This window comes from Pristiophorus japonicus, chromosome 6 (genome assembly GCF_044704955.1).
Source record: "Pristiophorus japonicus isolate sPriJap1 chromosome 6, sPriJap1.hap1, whole genome shotgun sequence".
Classification (NCBI taxonomy): domain Eukaryota; kingdom Metazoa; phylum Chordata; class Chondrichthyes; family Pristiophoridae; genus Pristiophorus; species Pristiophorus japonicus.
In genome coordinates, this window is record NC_091982.1 from 226458924 (window position 1) to 226482921 (window position 23998).

At 47.3% G+C, this 23998-nt stretch overlaps 1 protein-coding gene across 1 annotated transcript in view; it reads right to left on the reverse strand.

Moving 5' to 3' along the window:
• The window catches only part of LOC139265983 (sodium/hydrogen exchanger 9-like), a 571812-nt gene that overhangs the window by 234090 nt on the left and 313724 nt on the right, over positions 1–23998 (reverse strand). Inside the window, exons 11-12 of the mRNA XM_070883664.1 lie at positions 17269–17380; positions 5462–5615 (exon numbers count right to left, since the gene is read on the reverse strand). Of these exons, the coding sequence (XP_070739765.1) occupies positions 5462–5615; positions 17269–17380 (266 nt within the window). The remainder of the gene's footprint in view (positions 1–5461; positions 5616–17268; positions 17381–23998) is intronic.

Here is a 23998-nt window from a genome sequence, read left to right on the forward strand (position 1 = left end):
GGCCTGTCCAGACTGCCCACAGTGACTGGGCTCTCCTCCCTTTGGTTCCTGTGTTCGGTCACCTGTGGAGGAGTGAACTCTATATCGTGTTCTTCCTCTGCTTCTTCTATGGGGTTGCTGAACCTCCTTTTTGTTTGATCCACATGTTTGCGGCAGATTTGTCCATTGGTAAGTTTAACTACCAGAATCATATTTCCTTCTTTGGCAACCACAGTACCTGCGAGCCATTTGGGCCCTGCAGCGTAGTTGAGGACAAAAACAGGGTCATTTACATCAATACATCGCGCCCTCGCATTCCTGTCATGGTAGTCATATTGTGGCTGGCGCCTGCTCGCGACAATTTCTTTCATGGTGGGGTGTATAAGAGATAACCAGGTTTTGAGCGTCCTTTTCATTAGCAACTCTGCGGGTGGAACCCCTGTAAGCGAGTGTGGTCGGGATCTGTAGGCCAACTGGAGGCGTGATAAGCGGCATTGTAGGGAACCCCCTTGGATTCTGAGCATCCACTGTTTGATTATCTGCACTGCTCCTTCTGCCTGGCCGTTTGAGGCCAGCTTGTTCGGTGCCGTTCTAACATGGTTAATTCTATTGCCTGCCATGAAGTCCTGGAATTCAATGCTTGTGAAGCACGGGCCATTGTCGCTGACCAAGATGTCCGGTAGACCGTGGGCGGCGAACATTGCCCGTAGACTTTCTACCGTGGCAGAGAATGTGCTTGAATTTAAAATGTCACACTCGATCCATTTGGAGTAGGCGTCTACTACAACCAAAAACATTTTTCCCATGAAAGGACCTGCATAGTCCACATGGATGCGTGACCAAGGCTTGGCGGGCCATGGCCAGGGGCTAAGGGGGGCTTCCCTGGGCGCATTGCCCAGCTGGGCACACGTGTTGCACCTGCGAACACAAAGTTCCAGATCTGCGTCTATCACTGGCCACCAAACGTGTGACCTGGCAATTGCCTTCATCGTGATAATGCCCGGGTGCTCCTTGTGGAGTTCTCTGATGAACACCTCTCTGCCCATCTGGGGCATGACTATGCGGTTTCCCCAAAGTAGGCAATCGGCCTGAATCGAGAGTTCATCCCTGCGCCTGTGAAATGGTTTAAATTCCTCAGGGCATGCCCTTTACGTGGCTGCCCAGTCCCCATTCAGGACACATTTCTTGACTAGAGACAATAGCGGGTCTCTATTTGTCCAGAATTTAATCTGATGGACTGTCATAGGTGACAGCCATGACCATCTCAGCAGTATGTTCGGTAGCCCCCTCAGTGGTGGCTAGTGGGAGCCTGCTGAGTGCATCGGCGCAGTTTTCGGTGCCCGGTCTGTGCCGAATAGCATAGTCATAGGCGGCTAACGTGAGTGCCCACCTCTGTATGCGGGCCGATGCGTTTGCATTTATGGCCTTGTTGTCGGCCAAAAGGGACGTTAGGGGTTTGTGATCTGTCTCCAGCTCAAATTTCCTGCCAAACAGATACTAGTGCATTTTCTTTACCGCATATACACATGCGAGCGCCTCCTTTTCTACCATTCCGTAGCCCCTTTCTGCCTGGGACAGACTTCTGGAGGCATAAGCTACCGGCTGTAACTGACCCTTGGCATTGACATGCTGCAACACACACCTGACACCATAGGACGACGCATCGCACGTTAACACAAGTTTATTACATGGGTCATATAGCGTTAACAGATTGTTGGAACATAACAAATTGCGTGCTGTATTAAAAGCCCTTTCCTGGCTGTCCCCCCAGACCCATTCACGACCTTTGCATAGGAGCACGTGTAGCAGCTCTAGCAGCGTGCTCAATTTAGGAAGAAAGTTATCAAAATTGTTCAGGAGCCCCAGGAATGAACGCAGCTCCGTCGTGTTATGGGGTCTGGGTGCTCTCTGGATCGCTTCCGTCTTGGATGCAGTAGGGCTGATCCCGTCTGCTGCTACCCTCAGCCCTAGGAATTCTACCTCTGGAGCTAGGAAGACGCACTTCGCCTTTTTCAGTCGCAGCCCTACCCGGTCCAGTCTGCTTAGCACCTCCTCCAGGTTGTGGAGGTGCTCTTCAGTATCGTAACCCGTGATGAGGATGTCGTCCTGAAAAACCACCGTCCCTGGAATCGACTTGAGGAGGCTTTCCATATTTAGTTGGAAGATCGCGACAGCCGAGCGAATCCCGAACGGACATCTGTTGTACTCAAACAACCCCTTGTGTGTCGTGATGGTGGTCAGCTTCTTTGACTCACTCGCCAGCTCCTGGGTCATGTAAGCTGAGGTCAGGTCCAATTTTGAAAAAAGTTTGCCACCGGATAGCGTCGCAAAGAGATCCTCTGCTCTCGGTAGCGGGGATTGGTCTTGGAGTGACACCCGATTGATGGTGGCCTTGTAATCGCCACATATCCTGACCGACCCATCCGCCTTGAGCACCGGCACAATCGGGCTCGCCCAGTCACTGAATTCGACTGGCGAGTTGATGCCTTCCCTCAGCAGGTGGTCCAATTCGCTTTCTATCTTTTCCCGCATCACGTACGGCACCGCTCTGGCCTTGTGGTGTACTGGCCTGGCGTCCGGGTTTATGTGAATCACTACCTTGGCCCCCATGAAAGTGCCAATGCCGGGTTGAAATAATGAGTCAAATTTGTCCAGGATCTGTGAGCATGATACTCGCTCCACAGAGGAAATTGCATTGACATCGCCCCATTTCCAGTTCATGACAGCAAGCCAGCTCCTCCCCAGTAGTGCGGGAACCTCCCCCGGGACAACCCAGAGTGGCAACCTGTTCTCCGAATCTTTGTGGGTCACGACTACCTAGCACCGGAATGATCTGCTTTGTGTATGTCCGTAGCTGTGCGTCAATCGGCGATAATTTTGGCCTCCTGGCCTTGGACGCCCACAACTTTTCGAACTATTTGATACCCATCAGGGACTGGCTGGCCCCCGTGTCTAGCTCCATTGATACTGGGATGCCATTGAGGAGCACTTTCATCATTATCGGTGGCGTCCTGTGTATGAACTGTATACGTGCTCCACATGAACTCGCTGAACTTCAGCTTCCAGCGATTTCCCCCAGTGTTCATTTCTGCAATTTCTGCAGGTACTTTGCTCATCTCTGCAAACTCCGGCTGTGTGTGTCCCTCCATGCCCCAACATGAGCTGCTGTTTGAAACAAAAGGTCCCTTGCCAGTCGATCGTCCCTGACTGCACCTGTTATTGTCCTTGTGTGCGCCATTAACAGGTGTTGATGGCCCCATTACTGGCCGCATTGTCCCTTGTAATGGCGTGAATCGCCGTTCAGCTTGCCATTGTCTCTGTCGAACTTCCCCTCTGGGTTCGAATACATGTTGGGGCATGCCCGACCTTGTCTGCCTGGAGAACTGTGTGCTGCTTTAACAATGTTGAATCTCTGTCCCAACCATTCCTTAACATAGTACCTCTCATTTTTTCTGCTCGTGGCCATGCTCGCGTGGTTTAAATCCCAGTTTCTCGTCGCCATTGATACATCCTTACTATACAGTATAAATGCACACGAGGCCCATGCTTGAGAGAAGGTCAGTCTGTGACCTGTCCTTTATTCCAAAGCACTCAAGTGATGGAAGTGGGTGGAGCTTCCCCTTTTATATCTGAAGGTCCAGGTTAGGAGTGTCTCCCACAAGTTCACCACCCAATGATCATTGTTCTCACAGTGTATAACTTAGGTCAGATTATACATGGGTTACAATGCTGGTTGAATACATGACAGAAGGAAAGGGCGATATAGGGACAGGGTGGCCACCCAGATTAGGACTACCACTCGTGTGCAGCATAAGTATCAATATGGACTGGTTGGGCTGAGTGGCTTCTTTCTATGTTGTAATTTCGATGTAATGCAGTAACAAAGGGGCATATAGTCATGATAATCACAAAAAAGAATTAAAAGTGGAGGTAAGAAGTGTCTTCACACAGAGGATAATTAGAATGTGGAAGATCCTGCCACAAACAATTACTGGCACAAAGCCCACAAATTCTTTTAAAAGGGGATTTTATAGTTGCTGCAAAAATGAAAAAGTATTCAAGGGGAGCGAGTCGCAGAGTGCGATTGGAGGATGGGGCTGCTGTAGAGATAAACACCGATGCAGACTTAATAGCCTGAATGACCGGTTTCTGTGCTGTAACATTCTATAATTCTGTGAATACTGTACCAGCTTTTGATTTGACATTTTCCAATGTTCTTTGCAATACAAGAAACAGATGTTAATAGTGTACAAACAATGCTGCACCGATTAGTAGAAAATAAAGCAAATGGTCATTATTATAAAAAGATCTTGTGTGAATGGCAGCGACTAAAGAGAAAAATAATCTCATTTCAGAGTTCAGATACAATAGACCACTCAAGCTTTGTTCTCGTACATTATGACACATAAAATATAATGAGATGATTTGCTTATAGTCCCCTCCTCCCACCTCTTGCTTTCTCCTTAATTGTGCTAGAACTAAAAGATAATTCCTTGTTTAGACTTTCTGTCAATCACATGGCCATGTTATTGTGCAGTTGTGAGATCATAGCCATAAAGTGTAATTTGACCTGCTTTTAATTGTTATAGCCATTATTTTGATATTATGTGATTGATATCTAGGCATTAAAATAAATTATCGTGTGAATTTAAGGCTGTAACTTGAACTCAATGTGTCTTGTGTTCTTTAGGATATTGTCTCAACTCTTATGGCAACTTAAAACCTCATTATTTCTGCCAATTCTGCAACAGTCTGCACTGTGCCCAGATCCTTCTTATAAAGGGTCTGTTTTCAGAAGAACTACACTTTGTTCATTTTCCTAAATTTCCACAGCATACTTCTAATCTGGCCACACCTTCCAGATCACTTGATAGTGACATGACCATGTGATAGTGAGCTCACGCATGATTGCAGGTATATCTCTGGTTGGTCTTGTAGTGTGGCTATGAATGATTATAATAGGTCAGACCTGGGACTTCAAGGATGGTGCAAATCTTTCCTGTTTCCTTTACGAGCTGAAGCATAGCTGTTGCGCATTTAGCATGTAGCTTGGCCCATCCTTGGCTTTTCAATTGCATTGTTTATCACTGGGAAACTTCAGACCTCTCGACGGCTAGCTTGCTTAGGGGGCAACTCTTAAGCTGCCTTGGGCAAGGTGCTGGCGTTGCGACAAAGGATGATTCCCAAGTTGAGAGGCTGACCGCTTCAAGTGCTCTGACTACAGGTGGATGGCAGTTGGCCCCCTGTTTAAAATGAAGGCCTTGGCACCGTATGTTTAAAATGAGCAGGACAGTATGAATATCATTTGACTGGCTGTTTAATATTAGTAATTATGCCAGTGGCAATACGAATTAAGGAATGTTGCTTCCTTCAAATACAGAAAACTATAGTGATTAGATCTTGAAGGTCTAATGCCCCGATGTATTTAGGGCTTTTCCAAATCCTGGGAATATTTCACTGTCATGACTCAGTGATCACTAACCTGATATGGAGCCATGTAAGCATCTGAGTGGTTCCCCCTCCGAACACCCAGACGGTGAAGAACACGATCAGCAGGGTTGTGGTGAACATCATCTGTTTTGGTTTCGAGTCGGTGTCGCGGATTGCCAGGGCAAATGCAATGGCACCGCGCAGGCCTTGGGGAACAAAGGGTCCAATTATTATATTGACACACAGGGGCGGCTAGAAATAATCAGATTCGGAAATGACTGGAAATATAAGTGGAAGCAGCAAATCCTTTTTGGTCACAGATGCTCACAGCCAGCACATACCCTAACTGGCTTGTACTATTTTGGTCTGGCTGCTCAAGCAGCAGCTGATAAGCGATTTCCAACCATCAACATTCAAACCCACTCGGTCAGAAAGAGATGTGATGAGCTGAAAACAAGAAGTGGTCCCAATTTGGCATAAATTCACAACATTTCAGAATAATTTCAGGCCACAATTATCCTTCAAGTTACGGACACATATAGCGAGATAAAACAGTACCCCACTGTGCACTTTAACAATCCAACAAAGGGAGCTGACAGGTAGGTATCGATGCAAGAGTCCCAGAATCAAAGGTCAGTGTTGATTCCTGGGGTGTGTGAGTGTGAGTGTGAGTGTGGTGTGTGTGGTATGTGTGCGCGGGGTGTGTGTGTGTGAGAGTGTGAGAGTGTGGGGGGGTGGTGGGGGGAGTGTGAGAGTGTGAGAGAGAGAGAGAGAGAGAGAGAGACAGAGAGAGTGTGTGTGTGAGAGAAAGACTGTGTGTGTGAGAGAGAGTGTGTGTGAGAGAGATAGTGTGAGAGTGTGGGTGCGTGGGTGTATGGGGTGAGGTGTGTGTGTGTGTGTGTGTGTGTGTGAGGGGTGAGAGGGGTGAGAGAGTGAGGGTGTGTGCGCGCGAGTGTAGTGGGGGGCATTGGGAAGTGGATATTCAATCTGATTATGAACGGAGATTCATCATCTTGTGGTGGGTAAGTTTCCCCCGCTTGGTAATCGTATCAGGTGTGGAAGAGGGGGCGGGGGATGGGGCGGAAAGGAGAGGAGAAAAAGAAAGAAAATGGTTGACATGCACCTTAACTCTATTAGGTACTCTCTCCGGTGGTTAGATTGCAGGTGGGGTCCTTATTCAGCTATTGATCCACTCAAAGGGATCCACGCTGCAGAGTGGAATGAGAATGCGGCATATTCCTGGTTATCCAATGCTGGTTTGGGTTTATTCACAGTGGTCAATATATAACCATGGCTGCAGATTTTTCAAAAAGCTGAAATCTGAGGGGATTTTTTTCAATAAGAGCTAAATACCGAAGGAGCCAAATATTCACTTTCCCTGATTCTGAACAGGTCTCTGGCACAGGAAAGGCTGGACTATATAGCACATGTGGTTGGGCAATGCAAAATCAAATGAGTCAGCAGCTCTTAAAGGGTTGCAGCTCGACATCAAGGGTAAGTTGTGGTGATGAGAGAAAAAGGGGACTCATTATTCACAATGGCACAGCTGAGATGTGTGGATAACAACCCTTCCTTTGATACTAAAGAGTTGGGGGTCCGGATGCAAGGGGTCTAACAAAGGAGAGGCTGAAGTACATCCCTCAGTAAGATCACAGGGAGAGGTCATTGACCAAATCAAAGCCGTCAACCAGCCCCTTCAAACCTAGCTGCAAATGAAAGATAAGATCAGATTTCACCCGGATACACTCTCATCTGAGGAATGGAGAAGCAAAAGGGGAAGCAGAATAAAATACGGACAAGAAATGAAATAAACTTCAACAGTTTATATTTGAAAACTGACCTGATTTCTATTTACTTGCTGGTATCAGGAGGAAGGTGAAGAAGGTAAATGTTGGGGAAGTCCAGAACCAGGGCTCACAGTCTAAGGATAAGGGCTAAGCCATTTCGGACCGATATGAGGAGAAACTTCTTCATCCAGAGAATTGTGAACCTGTGGAATTCTCTTCCACAAAAAGTTGTTGAGGCCAGTTCATTAGATATATTCAAAAGGGAGTTAGATGTGGCCCTTATGGCTGAAGGGATCAAGGGGTATGGAGAGAAAGCAGGAATGGGGTACTGAAGTTGCATGATCAGCCATGATCATATTGAATGGTGGTGCAGGCTCAAAGGGCCGAATGGCCTACTCCTGCACCTATTTTTTAATGTTTCTATGTTTCTATGATTGCCTCAGCTTTGCGTACGTTTTGTCACAAGTGAAGGATTACACCTGAATTGTTAACCCTGTCTGTTCGCTTTACAGATGCTGCCTAAGGGACCGCCTATGATGACGACCTTTGTGTGTATTTACAGCATTTTTCTCTTTTTGTTTCAGATTTGTTGAGTTTGCAGTTTTCTTCCTTTAATTTCACGCAGCAGAAAATTCCAGTCTGGCTCACCTGTTGGTTTGTGACATGATTTCCCACAAGGCACTTATCCAATCTCAGGCCGTGCCTTAACAATGAAGGTTAGACATTTGCTCAGAGGGGAAACAGGGCAAACCAACTGAGGGCCAAGCCACTCAAGAATCAGCTGCACATCAGCTCTGCAAAAAGCACTGGAAAAAATCATCAGACTGCGCCGAAATCTGGGAAACGGAAAACGTAAAGGGCAACAGAATATATTCAAATGTAGTGGGAAAAAAAAGCAACACTTCTTTTAAAAGACTGGACTTGCTCGGTATTCTTGGTCTCTTTTGTTCAATAAATATTGAAGATGTAAAGTCCTGTCCCCTCAGTACAGATTCACACGAGGCATGTAGTGAAGTCAAGGTCACTCTGGACCTGCACCTTTATTTCACAGCTCTGGAATGCTGCACTTGCCTGAGACCTGTCCTTATATATCTGTCTCTTGCAAGTACACCCCTGGTGGCAAGGTATGCTGGTGGTTACAGGTCATATCTTATTACAGTCATGTATAGCATGTTAGGATACAGTTATATATAATAATGTAAGATACATGACATCACCCTCCCCCAAGGTCTTATTGTCTTTATAGGTTAAGTCTCTCAGGTGGTTTACGCTCTCGCGTGGAGCGTCTGAGTTGTGGTTCAGTTGTTTGCCTTGGTGTCTGTTTTTCTTTGGGTGTGGTTGTTGGTATCTCGCCTGGGCTGTCTGTTGGGATTGCCCTTTTCTCAGGTTGTTCCCTCTGTCTGTCCACCAGCTGTGGTGCGAGTTCCACATTGTAGTCTGCCTCTGGTTCCGCAGTGTTGTTGGTAAATCTGCTTTTGACTTGGTCTACGTGCCTCCGGCAGGTTTTGCCATTGTCCATTTGTAGTACCAGAAGCCTGTTTCCTTCTTTGCCCGTTACTGTCCCTGCAAGTCATTTGGGACCCCTGCCATAGTTTAGTACAAACAATTTGTCCCCTATCTCATTCCATCTCCCCCTCGAATTTCTGTCATGGTACTCAGTCAGCTTACAGCGCTTTGCCTCAACGATTTTGTGCATGTCTGGGAGGATTAATGAGAGCCTTGTTTTTAAAGTCCTTTTCATCAACAGTTATGCGGGGGGTTCCCAGTCAATGAGTGCAGACAAGATCTGTATGCCAGCAGCAGTCGTGACAGGCGAACCTGCAGCGTGGGACCTTGGATTTTAAGCATGCTTTGTTTAACGATTTGCACTGCTCTCTCCGCCTGGCCGTTGGAGGCCAGCTTGAACGGTGCCGTCTTGACGTGATTTATGCCATGGTCAATTATAAAATCTTGGATTTCTGCGCTGGTGAAGCACGGACCATTGTCACTGACCAATATGTCAGGGATTCTGTGCGTTGCAAACATGGTCGCGAGGCTCTCCACAGTGGTGGAGGTTGTGCTCGAGTTTAACATGCTGCATTCGATCCACTTTGAAAATGCATCGACAACTACGAGGAACATTTTGCCCATGAATGGGCCCGCATAGTCTACGTGCACCCGCGACCACGGTTTGGTAGGCCAGGGCCAGGGGTTCAAGGGAGCCTCCCTCGGGGCATTGCTGAGTTGGGCACAAATGGTGCACCTTCGGACGCAGAGCTCCAAGTCCGCGTCAATACCAGGCCACCAGACGTGGGATCTGGCTATGGCCTTCATGAGAACAATCCCCGGGTGCTCACGGTGGAGCTCCCGGACAAATGCCTCTCTGCCTCGCAGAGGCATGACGACTCGGCTGCCCCACATCAGGCAGTCTGCTTGTAGGGACAGCTCATGCATGCGCCTGTGAAAGGGTTTTCATTCCTCGGGGCAGGCATCGCGAGCCGCTGCCCAGTCACCGGTTAGGACACATCTTTTTACTAAGGATAACGTGGGGTCGCTGGCCGTCCAGGCTCTGATTTGGCGAGCCGTCATGGGCGAACCTGTGGACTCAAAGGCATTGATTGCCATGACTATCTCACAGTCCTGTTCATCAGACCCTTCCGTGGTCGCCAGGGGTAGCCTGCTGAGCGCGTCGGCACAGTTGTCTGTGCCTGGTCTGTGCCTTATGGTATAGTCGTAGGACACCAGCATGAGTGCCCACCGTTGAATACGCGCTGAGGCTTTGGCGTCTATTGCCTTGCTCTCGGATAGGAGGGACGTGAGGGGCTTGTGGTCGGTTTCTAACGCGAACTTGGCCCCGAAAAGGTATTGGTGCATCTTTTTGACACAGTACACGCATGCGAGCACCTCCTTCTCTACCATTCCGTACCCGCGCTCCGATCGCAAAAGTGACCTGGAGGCATAAGCTATGGGTTGTAATTTGCCCGCACTATTGACATGTTGTAAAACGCACCCGACCCCATAAGCTGACGCATCGCGTGTGAGAGTTAGCTTTTTACCTGGATCAAAGAAAGTCAAAACACTGTTGGAACACAGAAGGTTGCGTGCCTTATTGAAGGCGCGTTCCTGGGCGTCCCCCCAAAACCAATCGCACCCCTTCCTGAGTAGCATGTGGAGAGGCTCCAGCAGCGTGCTTAAGTTCTGCATAAAGTTCCCAAAGTAATTGAGTAGCCCGAGAAAGGCGCGCAGTTCTGAGACATTCCGGGGCCTGGGTGCCAGGCGAATTGCTTCTGTTTTGTACTCTGTTGGGCGGATTCCATCAGCGGCAATCCTTCTGCCCAAAAATTCAATCTCGGGTGCAAGAAACAGGCACTTGGATTTCTTGACTCGTCGGCCTACCCGATCCAACCGCTTTAGTACTTCCTCCAAATTACGGAGATGGGAGTCGGTGTCCCTGCCCGTGATAAGTATGTCGTCTTGAAATACAACCGTCCCTGGGATGGACTTGAGCAGACTCTCCATGTTGCGCTGCAATATGGCAGCTGCCAACCTGATGCCGAATGGGCAACGATTGTACATGAAAAGGCCTCAATGTGTGTTGATGATGGTGAGTAGCTTGGATTCCTCGGTCAATTCTTGCATCATATACGCAGATGTGAGTTCTAGTTTTGAGAAAAGTTTACCTCCAGCCAACGTGGCAAATAAGTCCTCCGCTCTGGGCAGCGGGTACTGGTCCTGTAGGGAGACTATGTTTATGGTAGATTTGTAGTCCCCATAGATTCGTACGGATCCATCAGGCTTCAAGACTGGGACGATGGGACTTGCCCAGTCGCTAAATTCCACAGGTGATATAATGCCTTCCCACAGAAGCCAGTCTAGTTCGTGTCCAATCTTTTCCCTCATCACATAGGGTACAGCTCTGGCCTTGTGATGGACCGGTCTAGCATCCTGTGTGATGTAGATTTTGACTTTGGCCCCTTTGAAAGTGCCCACACCTGGCTGAAAGAGATGTTCAAATCGCTTTATAACTATTGAGCAGGAGGTCCCTGGACATCATCCCATTTCCAGTTTAGTTTTGCCAGCCAGCTTCTCCCCAGCATTGCTGGGGGGTCATCCGGGGACAATCCACAGGGGAAGTCGGTTCACTGTCCCTTTGTGTGTGACAGAGAGCATGGCGCTGCTGAGGACTGGTACGATTTCTTTGGTATAGGTCCTTAGTTTGGTGTCAACCCTTGTGAGTTTTGGTCTCTCTCTTTTATGCGGCCACAGTTGTTCAAATTGTTGAGCGCCCATGAGAGATTGACCCGCTCCCGTATCCAGCTCCATGTTGACAGATATCCCATTGAGTAGGACCCTCATCATTATAGGAGGCGTCCAGGTGTAGCAGCAGCGGCCATTGATCGTGTTGACCCGCTGTACATCGGAGTCCCGGGTACTGTCCCCACCGTTTTCTGGTCCGCTTTCCGACCCATCTGATTCATATACCAGCCGAGCTGCCGTTTTTTTGCACATGCGGGCTAAATGCCCTGTATATTCACAGTTCCTGCAAACAGCCTGCTGAAATCGACATCCCCTTGACAAGTGCCCACCCCCACACCTCCAGCACAGACTGCTTCGTTTGTTCCCAAAGAATGAGCTGCGTCTGGCTGATCTCTCTTGAGCTTCTCTCAGTTTGTAGTTGATTGCTTGCATTGTGGGTTGATGAGGTGTGAACGGCCGTTCTTGTGGCCCTTGGTGGCTTCTGGCACTACTGCCTGCTGTCGAGAGCCTGTTCTCCCGGTTTTGTATGTGTGTGGGGGTAGCAGCTTGTTTAATGCTGTGAACTTCTTGTTCCGATATTTCGTTAGTTGTCATACCTGCATTGTAAATCAACCTCGTTTCTTCTTCCCCTACCAAGAATGTCTGTGCAACCAGTGCTGCTGCCTCTAAGGTCAGGTTCTTGGTCTCTATGGGCTTTCAGAATATGCCTGTGTGGCCTATTCCTTCAATGAAAAAGTCTCTCAGCATTTCTCTCCTCAGTTCATCGGAGAACTCACATAAACTAGCCAACCTCTGAAGTTCCGCCACGAAGTCGGGTATGCTCTGGCCCACACAGCATCTACAGTTGTAGAACCTGTGTCTGGCCATGTGTAGCCTGCTCGCTGGCTTCAGGTGGTCTCTTACCAGTGTGCTCAATTCTTCAAATGACTTGCTTGCTGGTTTCTCGGGTGCCAACAGATCCTTCATTAAAGCATATGTTTTCGAGCCACAGCTGGTCAAGAGATGGGCTCTTCTCTTGTCTGCCTTATCGTCGCCTAACCAGTCTTTGGTTACAAAGCTTTGCTGGACCCTTTCTATAAAGTCCTCCCAATTGTCTCCCGCATTGTACTTTTCATCTGATCCGTTGTTCGCCATTCTGTGGATTCTGTAATCCCGTAACTCGTCGCCACTGTAAAGTCCTATCCCCTCAGTACAGATTCACACAAGGCATGTAGTGAAGTCAAGGTTACTCTTGGCCTGCACCTTTATTTCACAGCTCTGGAATGCTGCACTTGCCTGAGACCTGTCCTTACATACCTGTCTCTTGCAAGTGCACCCCTGGTGGTAAGGTATGCTGGCGGTTACAGGTCATATCATATTACAGTCATGTATAGCATGTTAGGATACAGTTATATATAATAACGTAAGATACATGACAGAAGATAACCACTGTGCTTGGACCGGTCTGTACACACTGCACAGGAGACAACAAAGCAGAAGGCGGGAACTGCTGTTATCATTGGTACTGGTTGGCAAATAAGAACTGGAAATAAGACATCTTCTTCAGAACCAGCCGGAAAAGCCAGGTGAAGCTGGCTGGATAGTTATTTGGAATGACAGTTGTAATTGTGCAGAACAGTTCCTATCAGGGGATTAAGAGTGTTTTTTAATGTCTGGAGCTTCAGAGAAAAGGATAATCAATGGCGTTCCAAATAGCAGTTTTCGTGCGATTCTCTGCAAGCTATTTAGCATTGATTGCAACAGTGACAGATACTCGGGCCTCTCACATTTCTCATTGGGACAAGGATAGCTCATTCCAGACCATGGAGAAAGTGTGAGCTTTCAGTGAAGATATTAATAACCCTCGCTAGTTGCGCCTCCTACCCCTTCCGAGAAAAAAAAACAAAAATCTGAGTTTCAACATAATCGATGATTTGAATAGTTTCAGTGCAGGGACCCTATTTTCACTCAGAGAGTGGTTAACCTGTGGAATTCCCTACCACAGAGAGTTGTTGAGGCCAGTTCGGAAGATATATTCAAAAGGGAGTTAAATATGGCCGTTACGGCTAAAGGGATCAAGGGGTATGGAGAGAAAGCAGGAAAGGGTTACTGAGGTGAATGATCAGCCATGATCTTATTGAATGGTGGTGCAGGCTCGAATGGCCGAATGGTCTACTCCTGCACCTATTTTCTATGTTAGAGGCAATGACATTCCCTGGATGCAGCATATGTGAACTGAGTTTGGGCAGTCTAAGCCCAGTTCCTAATCCCAGTGGGCTACAGTATAAATCTGCCCCAAACTGGAGCATGAACAATTAATCATCTCACTCAGAGGCCAAAGCACGGCTGGTGTGAGAAACAGAAGAAGGTGTCACGGCTGCAGCATGGGTGATGAGGTTGAGACTGAGGTGTATTGTTGGGGCAGAGGACAGGGAGCGTTACCCTGCATCTGAGCCTTGCTATAGCTGACTAGGGAGTGTTTAAACTGGGTACTTAAAATGGGAAAGTTCAATGCCCCAGCATTAATAACCTTCACCTTGATGAGCACAGAAGGAAGAACCACCTTATCTTTATTAAAATAAAAAAAAGTAATGCATTTTATTGCTATTTTCCCTCCTTTGTAATCTGATAGTCAGTGCATCTTCATGGAGGAGGGGATGGGCAGGTGAATGCAGACTTTTGACAATGATACTCTCTGGTCAGTCAGACAAGGGCACTGATGTTTGCTCCAGCTGATTCTCCATCCTACACATCGACCGAAACTCCCTTTGTGACTGCTCAGAGACTGCTCAGAGTACTGCTCAGAAAACTGGCAGCATGGAAGGCAGCGGCTCGAATGTCAAGATATAAAGCCATGGAGATTTAGGCCTGTGTCCCCCTGTAAATAGGGACAGAGAGTGGCTAATTTGCAGCAGCCAACTTGCGCGCAGCAAGGTCCCACAATAATGACCAGATAATCTGTTTTTTATGATGTTGGGCGAGGGATAAATATTGGACAGGACACCGGGGAGAACTCCCCTGCTCTTCTTTGAAATAGTGCCATGGGATCTTTTACGTTCACCTGAAAGAGCAGAAGGGGCCTCGGTTTAACGTCTCATCCGAAAGACGGCTCTACCAACAGTGCAGCACTTCCTCAGCACTGCACTGGATTGCCAGCCTGGATTATGTGGTCAAGTCTCTGGAGTGGGATAAATCCCACACTACTTGACTCAGAGACGAGAGTGCTATCTACTGAGCCACGGCTGACCATAGCCATAGTTAGAGTATCTGCACCATAAATAAAACCGTCTATTTCCACCTACATAACATCGCCCGTCTCCGCCCCTGCCTCAGGTCATCTGCTGCTGAAACCCTCATCCATGCCTTTGTTACCTCTAGACTTGATTACTCCAACGCACTCCTGGCTGGCCTCCCACATTCTACCCGACGTAAACTTGAGGTCATCCAAATCTCTGGCATCAACCTAGTGAACCTTTACTGAACTGCCTCCAAAGCAAGTATATCCTTTCGTAAATATAGAAACCAAAACTGCACGCAGTATTCCAGGTGTGGCCTCACCAATACCCTGTATAACTGTAGCAAGACTTCCCTGCTTTTATACTCCATCCCCTTTGCAATAAAGGCCAAGATTCCATTTGCCTTTCTGATCACTTGCTGTACCTGCATACTATCCTTTTGTGTTTCATGCACAAGGACCCCCAGGTCTCGCTGTACTGCAGCACTTTGCAATCTTTCTTCATTTAAATAATAACTTGCTCTTTGATTTTTCCTGCCAACGTGCATGACCTCACACTTTCCAACATTATACTCCATCTGCCAAATTTTTGCCCACTCACTTAGCCTGTCTATGTCCTTTTGCAGATTTTTTGTGTCCTCCTCACACATTGCTTTTCCTCCCATCTTTGTATCATCAGCAAACTTGGCTACATTACACTCAGTCCCTTCTTCCAAGTCGTTAATATAAATTGTAAATAGTTGGGGTCCCACCACTGATCCCTGTGGCACTCCACTAGTTACTGGTTGCCAACCCGAGAATGAACCATTTATCCTGACTCTCTTTTTTCTGTTAGTTAGCCAATCCTCTATCCATGCTAATATATTACCCCCAACCCCATGAACTTTTATCATATGCAGTAACCTTTCATGTGGCACCTTGTCAAATGCCTTCTGGAAGTCCACTGTACCTCATTGCGACAAATGGGTCCCACTTATCCCACAGATTGTATTCTATTCAGATGGGGATGATCTGAATAAAGTGCCATCTGCCAGGATTCACACATGCATCTGTCTAAATTCAGTCCAGGCAACAGGTTGCATGTCCACTAATACACTGTGATTCCATCAGCCGTTCATCGTTTCCCTCAGCAAGTCACAGCAGGTATTGTGACACTCGTCACAAAATCCTATATTGCTCATATCTGCACTGTTAATGTTGACAAGATTTCTAGATGTGGATGCTGATCAAGCAGGCTTCTTGTGGTAACCAACATTTGCTGTAGGTGCACTGGCTGCCTATAGGATAAGGGAAGCATTTATTATTTTCATTTTTGTTCTTCCATTTCCTACCACATAAATGTTGCAACACAGTTAGTGGTGTGCCGGGCGTGGACAGGGATTGATTAGTCGATTAGGCTGATAAATGGTAAATGTGTCCTAATGTGGAGAAATGTGAGGCAATACATTTTTGGAGGAAAAACAAGGAATGTGAGTATGTACTTAATGGAAAAGCACTGAAGTGACTGATGTCCACTCGAAGTTCTACACCATTATGGATGAAGCAACATTGCGTGTCATGTGTATCTTGCAAACAGTTGTCTTGATGGAAGACTCATATTAAAATCTTGGGTGCCACATCCATTCCACCAGATAAACGACGCACACTATCACTGACTTCTTTGGAAAGTATAGATTGAGAAAACAGCTAGAACTCTTTCTGGAAGATGGTGGAAGGGTCCTTGATATGTTTAGAGGCTGCAGGCAGCTATCAGGTTAATTAAATAAACCTGGAATTAAAAAGCTAGTATCAGCAATGGTGACCATGAAACGACCGGATTGTCGGAAAAACCCATCTGGTTCGCTAATGTCCTTTAGGGAAGGAAATCTGCCGTCCTTACCTGGTCTGGCTTATATGTGACCAGGCCCACAGCAATGTGTTGACTCTTAACTGCCCCCTGAAATAGCCCAGCGAGACACTCAGTTGTACCAAATCGCTGTGACAAAGTCACTGTGGGAGCCACACGGACTGCAGTGGTTCAAGGCGGCGGCTCACCACCATCTGCTCAAGGCCAATTAGGGATGGGCAATAAATGCTGACCTTGCCAGAGACACCCACATCCCATTAATGAATAAACAATGTTTAAAAAATATATGCCAAATAAAACAGGAAAGGAAACAGGCGGTGTGCAAAGGGTGGAGTCAGTTAACATTCTGACCATACTGCCTGTCGGAAGCTAAATGAATGGGACTATTAAATGAATTTGACAAAATATGAACTAAGGACGTAGAAGAATGAAAAGCAGCAGATTTATCAACTGTTTGAACTGTTGATCATTGCAGAACAGTCCTGTAGGTCATTCCAGGAGTTCAGCATCAAACCCTTTAATACATCCAAATGAAGCCATGCACACAAGGCCAGATTTAGTTTTGGCTACCAGGATTTGAGCCTCATATCTTCACGATAACTATAAGCAATGATTGCTACAGGCAGATTCTGTTGTACTGGCAACAGCAACTTGCATTTATATAGCGCTCTGAACATAGAAAAAAATCCCAAGGCACTCCCCAGAGGCATTACCAGACAAAATATGGGCTGTAATGTTCAGAGCAAGGCATCACCAACCAGGTAGAATTGACTTACCGGCAAACATCATCATGTGCTGGAAGTTCCATGGGATTTTTCTTTTACGGCGCAAGTTGAGCAGGAAGGATAGAGGATATATATTACAAGCTCGAGCCACAAAGATGGCAACCTGTTGATGCATACTCTTAAGGAAAGTAGCAAATATATCAGCTGATAAATATTTTCATCACACTATGCCCTTTTGGGTTACCTGGTGTGGTGTCAGCATCCATTACACATTTCATTGTACCAAGAGACTTCTTTGGACTTTACAGCGTTAAAGGCTCCATTTAAAGGCAAGTTATTGTTAGTGAGGCAAGAATATTGAAATGTAAGCACACCCTTCAGGACATTTTAAAGATTAAGATGCTAAAAGAGGAAGTATTCTGGAAGAAGTATAAGGAATGGAAGTTATGGGAATCTGGAAATTTGCGAATCTGTGAAGACTAATAATAGGAAGTACCAAGAATAAATTTGAGGAATAGGAAATACAGTATAAGCCATTTGATCAGAGCACTATGTCCAATTAATTGACTGCCCTGCCAAAGAGAGATCACACCAGACGGTTCTGTTTGCACACCTCTTTGACTTAGCAATATTCAAAGCCTACTGGAATTTTAGTTAGCTGTCAGGTACAGCTGTTGTACCAACAGGTTTAGTCATGGAAACTGGAGCAGTGACATATAAGACATGCTGAGAATTTAATCTGAAATTTCTCGACCAGAATGCAAATAGAGCTTAAAATAAGTACAATATTTTATCTAGATTCTAATGGCTGTTGTCCCACCTAATCAGATAGACTAGGTTTGGTCATCCAATAGTTAGGTCGAGAGGATTGTATTAAGGGAATTAGTTCCCAGTGGATAAGCTCTATAAAACAAAATGCCCCACTTAAGTGGCTTCAAAGCATATTATGCACTCATTAATTTCACTGGTGTACAAGTCTGAATAAAAGAGGACTTAAAATATTCAGCAAGGTGTCTCTTGTACACTAGATGTGACTGCACTCGGCTTTAGGTTAGATATAGGTAATTTATTATTAATATAAAGTATTCTACGAATCACCACAATTACAGTTCTGTTAAACAAACACCCATGTTGTCTTCCATTTGAGGAAAGAGTGGAGGACAGAGAAATCAAGGGCAAAAATCAAAAAGGGCCACATTACAACATAATTCAAAAAGGACAAATAGCCTGAAGGCTCTGAGTCTCAATGCGAGGAGCATTTGTAATAAGGTGGATGAACTGACTGCGCAGATAGCTGTTAACGGATATGATGTAATTGGGATTATGGAGACATGGCTCCAGGGTGACCAAGGCTGGGAACTCAACATCCAGGGGTATTCAATATTCAATACCAGCGTTACTGGTTAAAGAGGAGATTAACGCAATAGCAAGGAAGGACATTAGCGATGATGATGTGGAATCTGTATGGGTAGAGCTGCGAAACACCAAAGGGCAAAAAACGTTAGTGGGAGTTGTGTACAGACCACCAAGCAGTAGTAGCGAGGTTGGAGATGGCATCAAACAGGAAATTAGGGACATGTGCAATAATTGTACAGCAGTTATCATGGGTGACTTTAATCTGCATATTAATTGGGCTAACCAAACTTGTAGGAATACTGTGGAGGAGGATTTCTTGGTGGGTATAAGGGATGGTTTTTGCGACCAATATGTCGAGGAACCAACTAGAGAGCAGGCCATCCTAGACTGGGGCTTGTGTAACATAGAAACATAAAAAATAGGTGCAGGAGTAGGCCATTCGGCCCTTCGAGCCTGCACCACCATTCAATAAGATCATGGCTGATCATTCACCTCAGTACCCCACCCTGCATTCTCTCCATACCCTTGATCCCTTTAGCCGTAAGGGCCATATGGTGGCTGGTGTGCAACAGCCACCACACGTCAAAAAAATCCACGCAGAGGCATCTTCCACCCTTCAAGATTTAGTTCGGGACCTGGAATTTTAGGTCCATCATTGAAACACCTGTGAACTTTTTGACGTGGTAGCAAGTTATCCTCGATTCGAGGGACTGCCTATGATGAAGGGCCACATCTAACTCCCTCTTGAATATATCCAATGAACTGGCATCAACAACTCTCTGCGGTAGGGAATTCCACAGGTTAACAACTCTGAGTGAAGAGGTTTCTCCTCATCTCAGTCCTAAATGGCTTACCCCTTATCCTTAGATTGTGTCCCCTTCGTTCTGCACTTCCCCAACATCGGCAACATTCTTCCTGCATCTAACCTGTCCAGTTCCGTCAGAATTTTATATGTTTCTGTAAAGTCCTTACTTTACAGTATGAAACCACACAAGGCACATTCTGGGGACAAGGTCACTCTGTGACCTTAGCTCTTTATTCACAGGACTCCAAAGACGATGACCCTGCGTGGGACCTCCCTTTTTATACCTATGTGATCAGGTAAGGAGTGTCTCTCACAAGTTCACCCCTTGTGGTCAAGGTGTGCATCTAGGTTGAGTGTATACAGTAATACAGTGGTGTTACATTGTGGTTACATACATGACGTCACCTCCCCCCCTCCCCCCCCTCCAAGTCTTATTGGGATCATAGGTTTAGTCTTCTTTCAGGTGGTCTACACTCCCTCGTGGAGCGCCGCAGTTGGGGCTCTGGTTGTTGGACACTGACGTGAGTGTCTGTCACCTGTGGTGATTCCGGGCTGACCGCAGGGACTGTGCATTCTTCTGATTGCTCTTGTTGCACGTTCGCTGGCGGTGTTGTGAGCTCCATCTCATGGTCTTCTTCAGGTTCCTCCATGTCGACGCTGAACCTTTTTTTTTTACTTGGTCCAGATGCTTGACCATTGTTGAGTTTTACCACGATGACCCTATTCCCCTCTTTGTCAATTACAGTACCCTCAAGCCATTTGAGCCCCATGGCATGATTGAGGACGAATACAGGATCATTTATTTCTATGCATGAATTCAGAATGATGCACTCGATCCATTTCAAGTACACATCTACCACATCTTTCTCATGAATGGGCCCACATAGTCAACATGAATGCGTGACCATGGCCTGGTGGGCCAGGACTATGGGCTGAGTGGGGCCTCCCTGGGGGCATTACCCAGCTGGGCACATGTCGTGCACCAGCGAACACAGTGTTCCAGGTCTGAATCAATTCCAGGCCACCAAGTGTGTGACCGGGCAATGGCCTTCATCAGCACAATGTCTGGATGCTCGCTGTGGAGTCCCCTGATGAATGCCTCCCTGCCCTTCTGGGGCATAACTACCCAGCTGCCCCATAGTAGGCAGTCGGCTTGGAAGGAGAGCTCATCCATCCGTCTGTGGAATGGTCTGACCTCCTCAGGGCATGCTCCATGTGCGGGCGCCCAATTCCCAGTCAGGACACATTTCTTAATCAGGGATAGGAGGGGATCTCTGTTTGTCCAGATTTTGATCTGTCAAAGGCATTGACAGCCATGACCATTTCGGCGCTTTGCTCCGCTGCCTCTCAGTGGTGGCCAGTGGAAGCCTGCTGAGCGCGTCAGCGCAAATTTCAGTGCCGGGCTGGTGCCGGATGGAGTAGTCATAAGCAGCCAACGTGAGAGCCCATCGCTGTATGCGAGCTGATTTGTTGCCATTGATAGCCTCGCTGTCTGACAACCGGGATGTTAATGGCTTGAGGTCCGTCTCTAATTCAAACTTCCTACCAAAAAGGTACTGATGCATTTTTTTTTTTACACCATAGACACATGCAAGCGCTTCCTTCTCGACTATCCCATATCCCCGTTCTGCTTGAGCGCGCGACCTGGAGGCATAAGCCACAGGTTGTAGTTGACCTTCAGCATAGCCCTGCTGCAACACGCGCCCAACCCCAGAGGACGATGCATCACATGTCAGAGCCAATTTTTTACAGGGGTCGTACAGGGTCAACAAAGTAGGTTTCGCGCCCGATCAAACGCCTGTTCCTGACAGTCCCCCCAAAATCAATCGCAACCCTTACGCAGGAGCATGTGTAGCGACTCCAACAACGTGCTCAAGTTCGGCAGAAAGTTCCCGAAATAGTTCAACAGTCCCAGGAATGAACGCAACTCCGATGTGTTGCAGGGCTTGGGTGCTCGTCGAATCGCCTCTGTTTTGGATTTGGTGGGCCGAATCCCATCTGCAGCAACCCTCCTGCCCAGAAACTCAACCTCAGGAACGAAGAACACACATTTAGACTTCTTGAGTCGCAGGCCTATCCGGTTCAGTCGGCATAGCACCTCCTCCAGGTTGTGGATGTGTTCCTCGGTGTCTCGACCCGTGATTAGGACGTCGTCCTGGAAAACAATCATTCCCAGAATGGATTTAAGCAGGCTTTCCATGTTTCTTTGAAAAATCGCAGCCGCTGATCGAATGCCAAATGGGCACCTGTTATAAACGAACAGTCCCTTGTGCGTGGTGATGGTGGTCAGTAGTTTAAATTCGTCGGCCAGTTCCTGGGTCATATAGGCTGAAGTGAGGTCCAACTTGGCGCCTGCCAGCGTGGCGAAGAGGTCCTCCGCTCTCGGGAACGGGTATTGATCTTGTAGGGACACCCGATTGATGGTGGCCTTGTAGTTGCCACAGATCCTGACAGAGTCATCCGCTTTTAGGACGGGAACGATGGGGCTTGCCCAGTCGCTGAATTCAACAGGCGAGATGATGCCCTCTCTCAACAGCCAGTCCAATTCGCTCTCGATCTTTTCCGCATCACATACGGCACCGCTCTGGCTTTGTGGTACACTGGCCTGGCGTCCGGGGTGATGTGTATCACTACTTTAGTGCCTTTGAAAGTCCCGACGCCAAGTTGGAATAGTGAATCGAATTGTTGTAGGACTTGTGAGCACGAACTTCGCTCCACAGATGACATTGCGTGAACATCCCCCCATTTCCAGTTCATCTCGGCCAACCAGCTCCTCCTCAACAGTGCAGGACCATTGCCCGGGACAATCCAGAGCGGCAGCCGATTCACTAACCCATTGTGTGTGACAGCCAACATTGCACTGCCTAGCACCGGAATGATTTATTTCGTGTAAGTCCGTAATTGTGTCTCAATACGTGCTAATTTGGGTCTACTGGCTTTAAGTGGCCATAGCTTCTCAAATTGCTGAACGCCCATGAGTGACTGGCTGGCCCTAGTGTCCAGCTCCATGCATACCGGGATACCGCTTAATAAAACCCTGATCATCATTGGTGGCGTTTTGGTGTATGAACTGTGAATATTCGCCACATGAACCCGCTGAACCTCGGCGTCCATCGATTTGCCCCAAAAGTCATCCTGCCTCAAAGAACCCCTCTTCTGGTCAATCCGCCTCATATATTAGTCTAGTTGCAGGCTTCCTGCACATTCGAGCTAAGTGGCCACTGAGATTGCAGTTCCTGCAGACAAACTGTTGAAATCTGCAAGACCTAGCTGAGTGTTTTCCCTCACACCTCCAGCATGAGTTAATGTTTGCATTTTTGGGAACAAAGGGGCTATGGCCAGGCATAGTCTGGGGTCTATTGCTGCTTGGGGAGTGTCGGACTGCCCCTGCCTGCCTGCGGGGCTCTGAGTCGCATTGATGATGTTGACTCCCTGATCCATCGCCGCATTAGAGGCAGAATTGCGTATATTATTTTTGTCTCTTCCTCCCCCGCCATGAAAGTTTGAGCTATCAACGCCGCCGCTTCCAAAGTCAAATCCTTGGTCTCAATTTATGGAAAATTCCCGCATGACCGATGCCCTCGATAAAGAAGTCCCTTAGCATCTCCCCCCTGCAGGCGTCTGTGAACTTAGAGGCTGGCCAAACGCCGGAGGTCCGGTACGAAGTCCGGTATGCTCTGCCCTTCACGACGTCGGTGGGTGTAGAATCTGTGTCGGGCCATATGTATGCTATTCACCGGTTTGAGGTGCTCCCTGATCAATTTGCTAAGTTCTTCAAAGGTTTTGTCCGCCAGCTTTTCGGGTGCTAGTAAGTCCTTCATGAACACGTAAGTCTTTGGTCCGCAGCTAGTCAAAAGATGAGCCTTTCGCTTGTCGGCTGCTGCTTCCCCCGGCCATTCTTTGCTGCTTTGCTGAAGCCTCTCAACAAAATCGTCCCAGTCTTCCCCAACACAGTACCGTTCCTCTGAGCTACCGGTGGCCATTCTCATGGGTCGTTAATTCCCGTTTCTCGTCGCCAATGTAAAGTCCTTACTCTACAGTATGAAACCACATGAGGCACATTCTGGGGACAAGGTCACTCTGTGACCTTAGCTCTTTATTCACAGGACTCCAAAGACGATGACCCTGCGTGGGACCTCCCTTTTTTTACCTGTGTGATCAGGTAAGGAGTGTCTCCCACAAGTTCACCCCTTGTGGTCAAGGTGTGCATCTAGGTTGAGTGTATACAGTAATACAGTGGTGTTACATTGTGGTTACATACATGACAGTTTCTATGAGATCCCCTCTCATCCTTCTAAACTCCAGTGAATAAAGGCCCTGTCGATCCAGTCTCTCCTCATATGTCAGTCCAGCCATCCCGGGAATCAGTCTGGTGAATCTTCATTGCACTCCCTCAATAGCAACAATGTCCTTTCTCAGATTAGGGACGGGACAGGTTAGATGCGGGTAGATTGTTTCCGATGTTGGGGAAGTCCAGAACCAGGGGACACAGTCTTAGGATAAGGGGTAGGCCATTTAGGACTGAGATGAGGAGAAACTTCTTCACTCAGAGAGTTGTTAACCATGGAATTCCCTACTGCAGAGAGTTGTTGATGCCAGTTCATTGCATATATTCAAGAA